The sequence below is a fragment of the Rhinoraja longicauda genome, chromosome 3, assembly GCF_053455715.1.
Source record: "Rhinoraja longicauda isolate Sanriku21f chromosome 3, sRhiLon1.1, whole genome shotgun sequence".
In the NCBI taxonomy this organism is placed as follows: Eukaryota; Metazoa; Chordata; class Chondrichthyes; order Rajiformes; family Arhynchobatidae; genus Rhinoraja; species Rhinoraja longicauda.
Window position 1 is genome coordinate 20,542,383 of NC_135955.1, and position 14,592 is coordinate 20,556,974.

The following is a 14,592-nucleotide window of genomic DNA, read 5'->3' on the forward strand; positions in this document are numbered from 1 at the left end:
GTGAAGAAAGCGAATGGTATGTTGGCATTCATAGCAAGAGGATTTGAGTTTAGGAGCAGGGAGGTTCTGCTACAGTTGTACAGGGCCTTGGTGAGACCGCACCTGGAGTATTGTGTGCAGTTTTGGTCTCCTAACCTGAGGAAAGACGTTCTTGCCTTAGAGGGAGTACAGAGAAGGTTCACCAGATTAATCCCTGGGATGGTAGGACTTGCATATGAGGAAAGACTGGATAGACTGGGCTTGTACTCGCTGGAATTTAGAAGATTGAGGGGGGATCTTATAGAAACATATAAAATTCTTAAGGGGTTGGAGAGGCTAGATGCGGGAAGATTGTTCCCGATGTTGGGGGAGTCCAGAACCAGGGGTCACAGCTTAAGGATAAGGGGGAAGTCTTTTAGGGCCGAGATGAGAAAACATTTCTTCACACAGAGAGTGGTGAGTCTGTGGAATTCTCTGCCACAGAAGGTAGTTGAGGCCTGTTCATTGGCTATATTTAAGAGGGAGTTAGATGTGGCCCTTTTTGCTAAAGGGATCAGGGGGTATGGAGAGAAGGCAGGTACAGGCTACTGAGCTGGATGATCAGCCATGATCATATGGAATGGCGGTGCAGGCTCGAAGGGCCGAATGGCCTACTCCTGCACCTATTTTCTATGTTTCTATGTTTCTATGAGATACTTTCTTAGTTTAGTTTAGAGATGGAAACAGGCTCTTTGGACCACTGAGTCCGTGCCAACCTGCGATCACCCATACACTAGTTCTATCCTACACACGAGGGACAATTTACAGAAGTCAATTAATCTATAAGCCTGCACATCTTTGCGATGTGGGAGGAAACCGGAACACTCAGAGAAAATCCACACAGTCACAGAGAGAAGGTACAAACTCCGTACAAGCAGCACCAGAAGTTTGGATCGAACGCAGGTCTCTGGCACTGTAATCCACTGCGCTACTGTGCCACCCAATGAGCAGGGCATGAACAGGACGCAATCTGAATTTGCTTCAATGTTTCTGAATATTTGATTTGTTTTACTGATGCAAATTTTGTGAAAAAATTAAAACACTTAAATTTGGTGGAATTTATATCACAGTCAAAACTATATAATTTACTGGAAAATCTCTAGAAAGTGAAAATAAGATTGTTGCCATTATATTCTGCTTGTTATTGAATGGGGCTATTTTAATTTTAAGCCCATTGTTTATTTTGTACAGATTGATATCGACACATGTATACAGCCAATCCCACCATCACCCGCACTTGCGCTGTGTAGAACAAGTTCATGCATGAGGATGATTTCACCTCCAGAATTGACATATAGAACAGCAGAAGATGTCATCAAGGAAAACATTCAAGATCCTTTAAAAATTACTTCAATCATTCGGAAGAATAAGCACTTGGGATTTTTATACATGGCCTATAATGCTCCTAAATACTCAATTAATTATGATTTTTATAATTTGAGGTACTATCTTTAATTTTGTATACTGTTTATTTTATGCTTACATTAACTAAATCTGTCAAACATGAATATCTATTACTTCATCTTTCCAATTGAGTAAGGCATTAAACATCTGATTTCTCAATACCTGAACTTGGTAGTATCCTCCTTTCAATTCAGAGGTTTTTGGATGAAGCTACGCATCAAAAGCCATTAGTATTTAAGGTAGTATTTAATGTCAGTGCACAAAGGAATGAATGCTGCACAGCACCGTTGAAATGCTGAACTTTGAATAAAACATTTGATTAGAGGCACCCATCTCATACCTTCAAAATTCCACTTTGTACATTTTTACAGTGCAGTTGTTCAGTAAAAGAAATTAGGACTGAGAAGTGACTGAGGATGCCTCTTTTCTTTGGACACATGTTTGGATTCGTACAGGAAACCGGGTCTTCATTTAGCCTTCTTGCCAGACAGATGGTATTTTTACTGAGCATTAATGTTGTACTCCAGTGTTAGCCTGGATTGCATGCAGTGAGTGTATCTTTTCTTTTAATTCTTGTGAGGTTGGATTTCTGTCACATTTATTTCCCATGAAATCATACAGCACAGAAACAAACCTTTCTGCCCAGCTCATCCATGTTGACCTGGTTTTATAAATGAACAAGTGATTTGCCTGCATTTTTGCCCAAATTCTTTTAAACCTTTCCTACCCATGTACCTGTCCAAGTGTTCTTTAAACATTGTGATTGTACCTGGTTTTACAACTTTCTTTGGTAGGTAGATCATTCCATTTATTCACCACCCTCTGAGTGAAGAGGTTATCCCTCAGGTTGCCTTTAAATCATTGCCTTCCCATCTTAATCCCATGCCTTCTACTTCTAGATTCCTGAGATAAAGACTATAACCATTCACCTTATTGATGCCTCTCATGATTTTGTACACCTCAAGAAGGTTATCTCTCAGCCAGTTGCACTTCAGGGAAAAATGTCCCAGCTTATCCAACCTCTCCATGCAAATCATGCCCTTAAAATGAGTACGATTTTGGAGAGCAGTTTGGAATCAACTAATTATGTTACAGTCACATGCAGACTGGGTAGGTGGGGCAGATTGTTTTCCCAAAAGAACATTAATGAATCATATGAATCATATGAGATTAACAGCAATTTGGTTGTGTCATGTTCACAATTACTAATACTAGTATTCTATTCTGAATTTATTGAATAATCTATTTCCCAACTGTCTTGGTGGGATTTGAATTTGTACTTCTTAAGCATTTGCCTGCGCTTCAGGATTTCTAGTCCTGTGACAAATGTACTCAGCATTTGAGACCTCAACCTAGATTGATTTAATTGTTTGAGACATCTCTGAGAGACATAGAAAGAAAATGCTGTTTCTTCTTTTCCTTAATTGTCCTGTTGTGTTCATTACATGCCTATGTGATTGTTTTATTTCTGAATAACAGGGCTTAGAGTGGGAATGAATGAAAGCAGTTCAGGAATTAAGTTTGTGTTCTTTAGAAATTACAGATTAATAGCTAAATTGATTGAAATGCTCATGGTGTCAAGGAGATTTGATAGATCTGATCAAGCAGAAGTATCCCCACTCAGTTTAGGACCAGGGAGTATAGTCTAAAATTTGGAACTCGTTTTTTTGAGAAAGAAATGACAAAATGCTGCAACTCACTGTTATTTGTTACAGGCTGCAAATAACAATTACATCTCTGATTGATCGTCTTTATTAACTTTCTAAATTAAAGTATGTGGGGCAAAGACAGGTATGTGGAGTCAGATCATAGATGAGCCATGACGAATTTGACTGGCAGAACACACTTAAGGAAATAAATGGCTCAATCCTGCCGCTGTGATTCAAAGCCTTCTCTCTACCTACAATTCACACCACATTAACATTCATTGTGCAATTTTCTAGTCTTCATCAAAACAGGTCATGCTTTTAGCCTCCATGCCTAAAACTGCCGCTACTTTCACCTCATATTTATGTTCTTTTGCTTATTTAAAACCTGTTTCAGAGTTTGAAATTGGCAATTATTATATGCGTTTAGGTGCTCAAATCTAAAATTGACATCTTCTTGGCCATGTTTGAGCAATCTTGTATTTCTTTGATTGTCTTTTGATGAGGTAATTGAAGATTCAGTACAATTAGATCTATTACAAGGCTCTCCAATTTGTTCCAATTTTTGCTCTTGCGATTCTGGAACCTGCTTAAGATCTTGATTTGATATTTGAGAAGCCTAATGTGTTCTCACATCCTCACATGTCCTAAGCCCTTATGGCACTTCTGATCCTAATCTGGCACAAAAAATTGGAAAGCAACATTCAGACCTTATGTGAACAAAGCAGAGAGCTCAAAGTATTTCGTCAGGTTTAGTAATACAATTGTAAATACCTGTAATAAAAGAAAATGCATATAGTAAATCACACATTATGTCTTTATCTTGTTAGGATAGAATTTAAGTGCTATGAAAAAGCGAAAAGCAGCTTAAAGATGGGAGAAGTAATTTCTTCTTTGGATGGCTCTTTTGTCATTTTCCAAAGGAAGAAGGGATTAATTTGCCAGTATTTCATTGAAAAAAGGGATTACTTCAGAGATCGTTTTCATACTTCTCAGGGCAATTGTTCATTCAGCAGTAGAGTCAGAGACCCAAGAGGTGGTTCAAACGGAATAACATTTAAACAGAAAATATAAATAAATAAATAACAAAGTTCTGAAATTAATAGGATAACATTTAAAATGAACTGCCTGAAAAAAAGATAATCAATATCTGATAATAAACTATAGAATAATTACCATTTTGGCATTGGAGTGAAACCTTGAGAACTCTGACTTATCTTTGATGCTGATAGAAATGTGTGCACACAAATTATTTGAGGCCTCCAGAATTGGTATTATTTTTCTTTTTAATCTCATCAACGATAAAAAAAAAAGGGGAGATATGAGATTGGTAAAAAGGTTAACTACAAATATCACTTTATTGAACCTAATATTTATTACTTTAGTGTGGTTGCCTATGAGGATGCCAACATGAATGACTATTATACCATCAGTCAGGATGGAGTTCTGCACATGAAGAGTGAGGGCATTGATTTTATAGACCTCGACCGTTGGGAACAAGAATATTTATATCATAAAAAACTTACAAAGATTCCAGTCTTTGCACTATTTCGCAAATGGAAGGCCTTTACTGTCTGGCGAAAAAATGTACGTTCAAAGAAAATCAGCAATTGTCGCAGAGCATTGCAGGAGAACCTGTTCATCATCAACCCAGTGAGTATTACATTCATCTTTTTACGCAATGTAATCATTTGCTTCACAAAACTTTAGTACCTACATAAATGTAGATCGTAATGCTTTTTATTTCACATCTTATGTAAGTATTTTAAGGGGAATGTACTAAAAAAAGTTCATTGTCCTGCTGAAATATTTTATGTGACACTTTATCAAATGCCTTTTGGAAATCCAAATATACCAAATCATCAAACTCCCTTTTATCTGTCCAGCTAGTTGCACCCTCAGAGATCTTTAATTAAACACTTTTTAAAACATGGTTTAACCATTAAGAGTTAGAGTATTGTGAAATGAACCATAAGTTGCATGTGAGAAGGGAAATTGGATCACCAATCCTCCACTCCACTGTGACAGCTGAACCTATGACCATAACCATCCTATACACAACGTGCCCAAGTTTGTAATAGTAGAATGTCATTCCAGTTAATTGTTGCAGGTATTGGTTGTGCTCCACCTTCTCCTGCAAGACAGTAACATATAGATTAATGAATGCGCTGTCAGTGACTGTATGATATCATATATATCATATCATATATATCTGTCTACCATGATCGAATAGTTGTGTTTGTGATGTGTGAGTGTATTAGTCGAGTGTACGTTATAGCACATTGTTCTTGAGCATAAACTGTGTTAATTAAGTGCAGGAAATATAATGCAAGGAGCAACATAAGTCTATTCAATCACAGATGTAGCATGTGTAAGATCATTAATGATATATGAGATTATACGCTACTTGATATACACGTGAGATCATCAGCAGATGTGCAGCCAAATTTCAACAATGGGCAATATGCTATTAAGTTCAATAAGTGAATCTATTGGCATAGAGAAAGGACAATAGAGAACCTGTATATTGATGTAATTTTAAAATAGACTCTCAAGTATTGTTAAGATTAGGGGCAAATTTCATCTGTAATGCTGATATGTATTACTGTCTATATACAATTTTTAATGAGCACCAATCATATTATCACTAAATTTACGAAAATCCCAATTAAGCATTTTTAGTAAATGACCCAAAAAAAACAGAGTTTGTTATTCTGTTGTAAAATATTTACTTGAGTTTTCTAGATTATAGTAACCTTAATATTAAAATTGTCACCAAAACAGTTTTCCCTTTCTTACACCCACTTTGTGCTATGTGTTATATCTTTCTCACCACCCTTAAAAGTAATCTTTTTGACCAATCCTTTGGTAGCCCCCAAATATTTGGTTTGTATTTATGTACTTTTATATATTTTTCGACTTTTAGTACATTATACATGTACATTGTCATTATTGTTACCTCCTGTAATGTTTCTTTTCCTACATAATACGGTAATGTACAATAGATTAAAGTAATGAAGACATTTTCAAGTATCAAACTTCAGAGTCATAGAGTTAGTATCTTTGTGGGGTCATGTGAGAAGAAAGATCGCTTCATAATATTTACAAGGTGCTTTAGTTTAATTTTGATATTGAAAATATATAGAGAAAATGTAATACTCTAAGAAAATGTCTAGTCCAGTTTGATTTTACTGTGGGCTCGCAATAACATATCTTGTCTTTTTCTTCGATAAAGTCGCTGAGGCCTGCACTTCTCAACATCAGGGATATGTGTTACCGCATTAGTGACATATCTCTATATAAAATTAAGAAAGGACACACATATACCCTGGATGAGTTCAAGACAATTCAATCTCAACAGCTTAGTGAGGTAATGTATAAACATCTAAAATATTATCCTGACATAGAAATAGCTAACGTGTTTGAATATGACTTGTTTTGGGTGCAGACCAATATTTCCAGATGCATTGTTACCTTCCAGGCTAAAGAGACATTATAGGAAGGCTGAAAAAATGTTTGAAAGGCTGGGAGAACACTCTCCTGATTCCACATGAGCCCAACATTAATGGAAGGAAAAGTCTGAAGCATTAGCAAGCAAGTTCAATGGTGGGACTTAAATGGGCAAGACTTAAATATGGCCTTTGACAAGTTCCACATGAGACTGGTCCAAAATGTTAGGGCCATGGACTCAGTGCAAGTCGGCAAATTGGATCCAAAATTGGCTTGGCAATAGGAGACTATTGATGATGGTAGAGGATTGTTTTTTGTGATTGGATGCTTACAACGAGTGGTGTTCCACATGTATTGGTAGTGGGTTACATGCTGTGATTAATAGGTGTGAGTGATTTAGATGTGGTTGTAGGTAGACATGATCAGTAAGTTCCCAAATGACAATATTATTTTGTCAGTCTGAAGAAGGGTCTCGACCCGAAACGTCACCCATTCCTTCTCTCCTGAGATGCTGCCTGACCTGCTGAGTTACTCCAGCATTTTGTGAATAAATACCTTCGATTTGTACCAGCATCTGCAGTTATTTTCTTATATTATTTTGTAGTGTTGACAATATGGAGGGTAGTCGTAGGCTATAGGGGGATATCAATGTGATGGATAATGGCTGGGAACTGGCGGATGTAATTTAATCCTGATAAATGAAAGGTGATGCATTTTGAGGGCATTACTCAAGCCAGGACATGTACCACGAATGGTGAAGTCCTCAGGAGTACTGAGGAATAGAGGGGCTTGGATGTGCGATCTAAAGATTCTTGAAAGTGACAATGCGGATAGATAAGATTGTCAAGAAGGCATAAGGGATGCTGGCCTAAATTAGTCAGGATGTTGAATACAACAGCAGGAAAGTTATGTTCTGACTTTACGAAACATTGGTAAAACCCCAGCTGGAGTACTGCATTCAGTTTTGGTCACCATATTTTAGGAAAGATGTGATGGCGCTGGAGAGTGTGCAGAAGATGTTCACAGGATGTTGCCTGGGACAGAGCGTTTTAGTTATTAGGAGAGACTGGAGACGAGATCTGTTTTCCCTGGAGAGGAGGAGGTTAACAAGGGACATAATTGGTGACCTCTGTTGGTCCAGCAAAATGGATTACACGGCAAGGTTCTGGAACCAAGAGTGCAGGAAAATCGGTGGTGGATCTGTACGTAATAAATTGCAGGATTCGATGGAGCATTGATGTCCTGAGAGATCGGCCTATATTCCATAGATCTGTGAATATGGAACATAGTAGACAAGGTGGTAAAGAAAGTGTACGGCATACTTGGCTTCACTATTTGGGACATTGAGTGTAAATGTTAGGAAATCATGTTCCAGCTGAAAAAAATTGGTTTGGCAACTTTCGGAACATTATGTGTAATTCTAAAATCCACATTACAGGATAAATGTAAAGGCTTTGGAAAGAGTGCAGAAGAGATTCACAAGGATGTTTCCAAGGATTAGACAGTGTTAGTTCTAAGGTGAGGTTAGACAAACTTAGATTGTTTTCTCTGGAATGTCAGAGGCTGAGGGCAACCTGATGGAACTATATCAAATTTTGAGAGGCAGAGGAGGGGTAATGTAAAAATGTAAAATACTTAAGGTCATAGCTTTAAGGTGAGAAAGGGAAAGTTTAAAGGAGATTTAAGAGGCAGGATTTTTACACAGAGAGTGGGAGTCAGCTGGAACACACTGGCAAAGTGATGAAGACAGATATGATAGCAATATTAAATAAACATATTTAGGCAGATACCTGATCAGGTAGGGAATTGCGAGAGATAGACCATGTGCAGACAGGTAGACAATTTAAATTGGGATGTGTAGGAAGGAACTGCAGATGCTGGTTTAAACTGAAGATAGACACAAAAAGCTGGAGTAACTGAGCGGGTCAGGCAACATCTCTGGAGAAAACGAATAGGTGACATTTCAGGTCGATACCCTTCTTCAGACTGCGAGGGGAAAGGGAAATGAGAGATATAGAAGGTGATGTGGTGAGTTATAGAACAAATGAATATGCAATCATGTTTACCATAGACATTGTGGGCGAATGGCCTGTTCCTGTGCTTACTTGTCTATGTTCTAAGCCCTGAGAAAATATAGTCTTCAGTTGAAAATTCCATTCCCCTTGTCTAGCAGGTCAATTTGAAGAAGTCTGTTTATTAGCTAAATTCCAGGATGACTGTTTATTGTGCTCCCTTGTGGTTTTTCTCTAGTGACTTTGGTAGCCTTGAGCAGGCTACTCCAGAACATGGTTGTGGACAGGGTTTTCCTTGTCACTTGTCAGAATTCCTTAAAAATACACTTTAGTAGTACTTGAAACAATTAAAAACATTTAGACTAACTTAATAAAAAAATCCTGTCTTTATCCCGAGAGCCAATGTTTACATTTATTTAAATTTTCTTGCTGCCTTTGCATCAGATTCAACTGACGTAGATTTAACAGGCAATTATTCCAGTGTTGGAGCAAAGAAATCTACAGACATTCACCAAGACCTTCTGAACTTCATAAAGGAATACTCCAATTATAAACATAGCGACTGGCAGTCCTTTTTATTCAAGTTAGGAGGTTGCCCTGAGATAGTCACTCTCAGTTGGTGGTGAAAGTTTGAGCTGTAGCTAAGTAGCCTGTAGGTATGCCTACTTTGAAGAAATTCTCCCCAGTCTGAAGAAAAGTCTTGAGCCAAAATGTCACCTGTCCATATTCTCCAGGGATGCTGCCTGATCCTTGGAGTTACTCCAGCACTTTGTGTCTCATTGTTTTGTAAACCAGCAACTTGTTTCTAGTATGTAGGTTATGCTTGATTATCCATACCAGTAGACTTGGAATTCAATGTTATTTTTGTTTAACAGGGTTCAGAGCGCCTATCTCAATTCAGGAAAATCGCACAACAGACAGTCAAGATTGCGTGTTGCACAGCCTTACTGGAAGCTGGATTTATTCCAGATGATTATCTGTCTGAGATTCAGAGTGCAGGTACTCATTTGCCCATAATATACATGCATGTATGTGTATGTGTCTTAACATTTATATTATAAAAATGTGTTAGCTTAGGCAAGCATCTAGAGTAACTTTCAAGAGCAAGTTAAGGGCGGCACAGTGGCGCAGCGGTAGAGTTGCTGTCTTACAGCGCCAGAGACCCAGGTTCGTTTTCTGACTGTGGATGCTGTCTGTATGGAGATTGTACATTCTCCCTGTGACCACGTGGGGTTTTTTCCGGGTGCTCCAGTTTCCTCCCACACTCCAAAGACATAAAGGTTTGTAGGTTAATTGGCTTCTGCACATTTTTCCCTGGTGTGCAAGATAGTGCTGGTGTACAGGGCAATGGCAGGCCGGCTTGGTCTCGGTGAGCCGAAGGGCCTGTTGACATGCTGTATGTCTAAAGTCTTAAGTAGACAATTCAGACCCTTGTGCCTGCTTTATCACCCAATTTGATTAGGGCTGATCATTTATCTCTGCACCATACTTTTCCTTGATTCTCTTCATATTTAAAAATCTGTTGATCTTTATCTTGAGCATACACAATGACTGAGTCTTCATTGCTTTCTTAGAAAGAGAATTTCAATTTCAAAAGTTTGCAAAACTTTGGGTGTGGGCAAAGAATAATCAGAAATAACTAGCATGGCTTTGTCAAGGGCAGATCATGTTTGACCATTCTGATTGAATGTTTTAAATATTGAGGAGGTCAGTGCAATAGATTTGGTTTCCACGGACTTCAGTAAAGCAAGTAAACTCTCACTTGGGAGACAGCTTCAAAAAGTAATGGTCTATACAATCCAGGTTAAATAAATTGGATCCAAAGTAGCTTGGTAAATAGGAGGGTGATGGTGGAAAGTTATTTTTGTGATTGGATACCGGTGACTGGCTGTGTTCCACATAAATTAGTGCTGAGATCCTTGTTGTTTGTGTCTGAATGATTTGGATGTGGACGTGTATAGGCATAATCCTTAAGTTCCAAAATAGCAGTAAGATTGCCAGAGTTATTGACAGAATGGAGGGTAGTTTTAGGTTGCAGGATGTGTTGGTGAAATGGGTTGAAAAGTGGTAGTTGGAGTTTAATCCTGATAAATCTGAGGTGATTCATTTTGGGGTTAGGACGTACATCATGAAGCCCCTCGTGAGCTCCTTAACCCCCTCAAACCTTGTGTCTGACCCCAGCCCCAATCCTTGCATTGTTTCCACCTGACCCCCTGACCCCCCCCTCTAACAATGCTCAACTGTCTATACTCAGCAGATGCCTTAGCTTTGTAGCACTGCACCAACATCTCATTGAGTTCTGAGCTTTCTCCGATGTCAAACTCTTCTTTTGTCAGCTCTGTCTCCATGCTATTTCTCTGGCAAGTAATCCTCACCTCTGACATTCTCATTAAAAAACCTATCCTGATATTCTCATCAATACCCATTGACAAGGGAGGTGCCATTGTAGTCTGGCAGCCTGACTACCGTGCCGAGGCCAGGCATCAGCTGTTGGACACCTCTTCCTCCTTGACCATGACCCCATTGACACCAGGCCACCATCTCCCAGACTATCACAGATCTTATTGAATCTGGTGATTAACCCTCTGGAGCCTACCAGACCACAATGGCACATACAACCTTACAGTTCCCCAAACTCGTTCTGCCTGTTTCTATCTCATTCCCAAAATTCAAAAGCAGGATTACCCTATCAGGCCCATTGTTTTTGCTTGTTCCTGCCCCATCGAACCCTTCTGCAAATACCTTGATTGCACCATGATTCCCATTATTCACATCTTCCTGTCCCACCTCTTTCTGCTTTCCGTTGAGACCACTCTCCGTAAATCTTTGTCTTGCTCATCCCTTTCCACCCAACCCATACTCCACAGGTGCTTTCCCTTGCAATCAGTGGAGATGTACACCTGTCCCTGCAACTCCTCTCTTACTACAATCCAGGGGTCCCAGCAGCCCTTCCAGGTGAGACAGAGGTTTACTTGCACTTGGGAAACGAAATGGTTAGCAATCGGGATCTCCATCAAGCTTTGGCAGACAGAGTGCAAGTGTGGGGTGAAACATTTGCCTTATCTACACCTGGAGGAGGGCAAGAACTTGAAAGATCGATATGGGAATGGGAAGCAAAATGGTTAGCAATTGGTATCTCCATCAGGCATCTATGCACTTCTTTCAACCGCATCTATTGTATTCAGTGTTCATGATGTGGCTGCCTTTACATAGGCAAGACCAAGTATAGATAAGGCAAATGTTTCACCCCACACTTGCGCTTTGTCTGCCAAAGCCTGATAGAGATCCTGAATGCTAACCATTTCGCTTCCCATTCCCAAATCGATCTTTCACATCCTTGCCCTCTTCCACTGCCAGAGTGAGGTAACCTGCAAGAAGAATGAACCACACCTAATATTCCACTTGGCTAGTCTACTACCCAACGGTATGTGCATTGAATTCTCCAATTTCAAATAAAAATCTTTCTCCCTCTCTTCCCCCCATTCCTCCCAAATTGCACATTCATTTATTTCACTATCTCCCACCACCAATTACTCTAACCCTGTTTCTCATTTCACACCCATCTAACCCAACCCTGCTCAACCATCCCATCGCCTAGTCATCCCCTTTCCCTTTTATCCTTCATTAAAACAAAATGTTTATATGATGTGATAAAATAGATGCAAGGATGCACATCAACTCCATAAATTGTATTGCACTTCCTCGGGAAAATCTTCATAGGAAACCATATGCTACTTGTGGGATAAATATTTATTTGTGTCCATCACTTTGAACTGCATAACATACCTTTATACTGCATGTCTTTTCTGATCATGTATATTGCTGCAAAAGTAAAATTGTTTTGACTTACAGAAATTGGTGAACCTGACAAGTTACATTCCAGTATTGCCATTGAGATTCTTACAGAATCATCTGACAAAATAAACTATACAGGGCAAGCAAACAAAAGATCTCACTGTAGGAGGTTAACCTGGTTAGTATTAACATTTACAAACTCTGTTTCAATTGTTACATACTGTTGATGACAAATCTCACTATCCCATTCACTTCTCCTTTGTAGCTTTATCCGACTTACAGACTATCTCATAGTCAATACATTGCATGTCCTTGCAGTAAATTCCATCACAATCTTGTACAACCAACTAACAGAGAAGCTGAAGCATATTCCAGAGGATGAACTAATAAAAATTTGGAGCACTAATGATCAAGTAAAAGAAAATGAGTTGGAACAGAAGGTAGACATTCAGGATATTTGTCATAATTTTCATAGGAATGGAAAAACTATATATCTTAAATAAAATGTATGCCTGTTCTTGGTAACACATTATTTTGGTGTCTTTTGGCATTGTCTTTGACAATGCTCATTAGTTTGGGGGACTGCATTCAGTAGATACCGTGTTCTCTCAGACTATTATATATTTTGGTATTAAAAAGGCCGAACAGCCAAGGTGAGTGCTCTGGAAAGCACACACTATAATTGCAAAATAATTATCTAGAACTTTTAATTACAAGCAGTTTTAGAGGCCAAATGCAGGCAAATGGAACTAGCCCAGAATGCCAACGTGTCGGCATGGACAAAATAGCCAAAGGGCTTGTTTCCATGCTGTATAGCTCTATGATTCTATAACTCTAATGTTGAAATATATTGATCTTGTCTTTCTCAGTCACTTGCACAACTCGCTGCATCGAATATTCTCACAAGCAGTATTCATGGCGAAGAGGAGGAAGAAGATGATGATCTCCAGGATACAGTTCTCCAGGAAGAAGAACTTGCTTTAATACCAATGTTTATTGTAGACATGATGTTGTATTTTAATGATTTGCTGTTTCGGCCAGGCTTAGGTGAATTTGAGGTTCGTCAAAAATGTATGATTTCCAGCTAAGCAATTTCACCAGTTTACTTCCTTCTTTAAACCTTTTTTTCATCATAGTGAATTATCATGTTAGTTGCCATAAGCAATACCCCACAGCAGAATTAACTTTTAGTAATGAATATGAATTTTCTAATGGAAAGTTAATTAAACAAATTATTTTTGTTGTAATTTTGAAGCCCTTTACTGTCTTGTCCAAGAAGCAATGACAGTGAATGTGTATTATTAAATGTCATGAAGAAAGGATGTACAACCTTAGTGATAGTCTGTGTAGGAAGAAACTGCAGGTGCTGGTAAAGACAAAAAACTAGAGTAACTCAATGGGTCAGACAGCATCTCTGGAGAGAAGGAATAGATGATGCATCGGGTCAAGACCCAAAACTTCAGTCTGAAATGAAACATCACCTTTCCTTTTCTCCAGAGATGCTGTGTGACTCGCTAAGTTACTCTAGCTTTTTTATGTCTATCTTAGTGATGTTGTGCTCCAACCACTGAGCATTATGAATTGCTTGTATGGCTCTCCTCCGGACAGGCCAGTATCTGTAGTCTCAACTCAAAACTATTACATTTTGACTTTTGGTCAGGTTAGAGCAGGATTTTGTTATATTTTTTCAGGTTTTGACTTTAGAGTGTGACTGTTAAAGCAGGCAACAATCTGACTTTCCAACTAAAGATATTTAAGGTAGACACAAAATGCTGGAGTAACTCAGCAGGTCAGGCAGCATCTCAGGAGAGAAGGAATGGGTGATGTTTTGGGTCGAGACTCTTCTTCAGACTGATGCCAGGGGAGGGGGTGGGACAAAGATAGGATGTAGACGGAGACAGGAAGACTAGTCGGAGAACTGGGAAGGGTGAGGGGATAGAGAGGGGAAGCAGGGACTACTTGAAGTGGGAGAAGTCAATGTTCAAACCGCTGGGGTGTAAACTGCCCAAGCCAAATATGAGGTGCTGCTCCTCCAATTTGCGCTGGGCCTCAGCATCTGCACAAAGATATTTAAGAATTGGTTTGGGTACAGAGAAAAGAATCAATAATGTCAAATAAAAATAAAGACATTCCAGAAATATTCTTAAATGTAAATAGGAATAAACTAGAATTGTCTAAAGTAAGTTTTATTTAAATATAGTATAGTATAAAGGAACCACAGATGCTGATTTATACCAAAGATAGACACAAAATGCTGGAGTAACTGA

At 38.8% G+C, this 14,592-nt stretch overlaps 1 protein-coding gene across 1 annotated transcript in view; it reads left to right on the forward strand.

Moving 5' to 3' along the window:
* dnah6 (dynein, axonemal, heavy chain 6) overlaps positions 1–14,592 on the forward strand; it is a 228,725-nt gene that overhangs the window by 9,464 nt on the left and 204,669 nt on the right. The window contains exons 5-11 of the mRNA XM_078394918.1: positions 1,210–1,460; positions 4,454–4,721; positions 6,304–6,438; positions 9,406–9,529; positions 12,383–12,503; positions 12,591–12,765; positions 13,195–13,383. Coding sequence (XP_078251044.1) covers positions 1,210–1,460; positions 4,454–4,721; positions 6,304–6,438; positions 9,406–9,529; positions 12,383–12,503; positions 12,591–12,765; positions 13,195–13,383 — 1,263 coding nt within the window. The remainder of the gene's footprint in view (positions 1–1,209; positions 1,461–4,453; positions 4,722–6,303; positions 6,439–9,405; positions 9,530–12,382; positions 12,504–12,590; positions 12,766–13,194; positions 13,384–14,592) is intronic.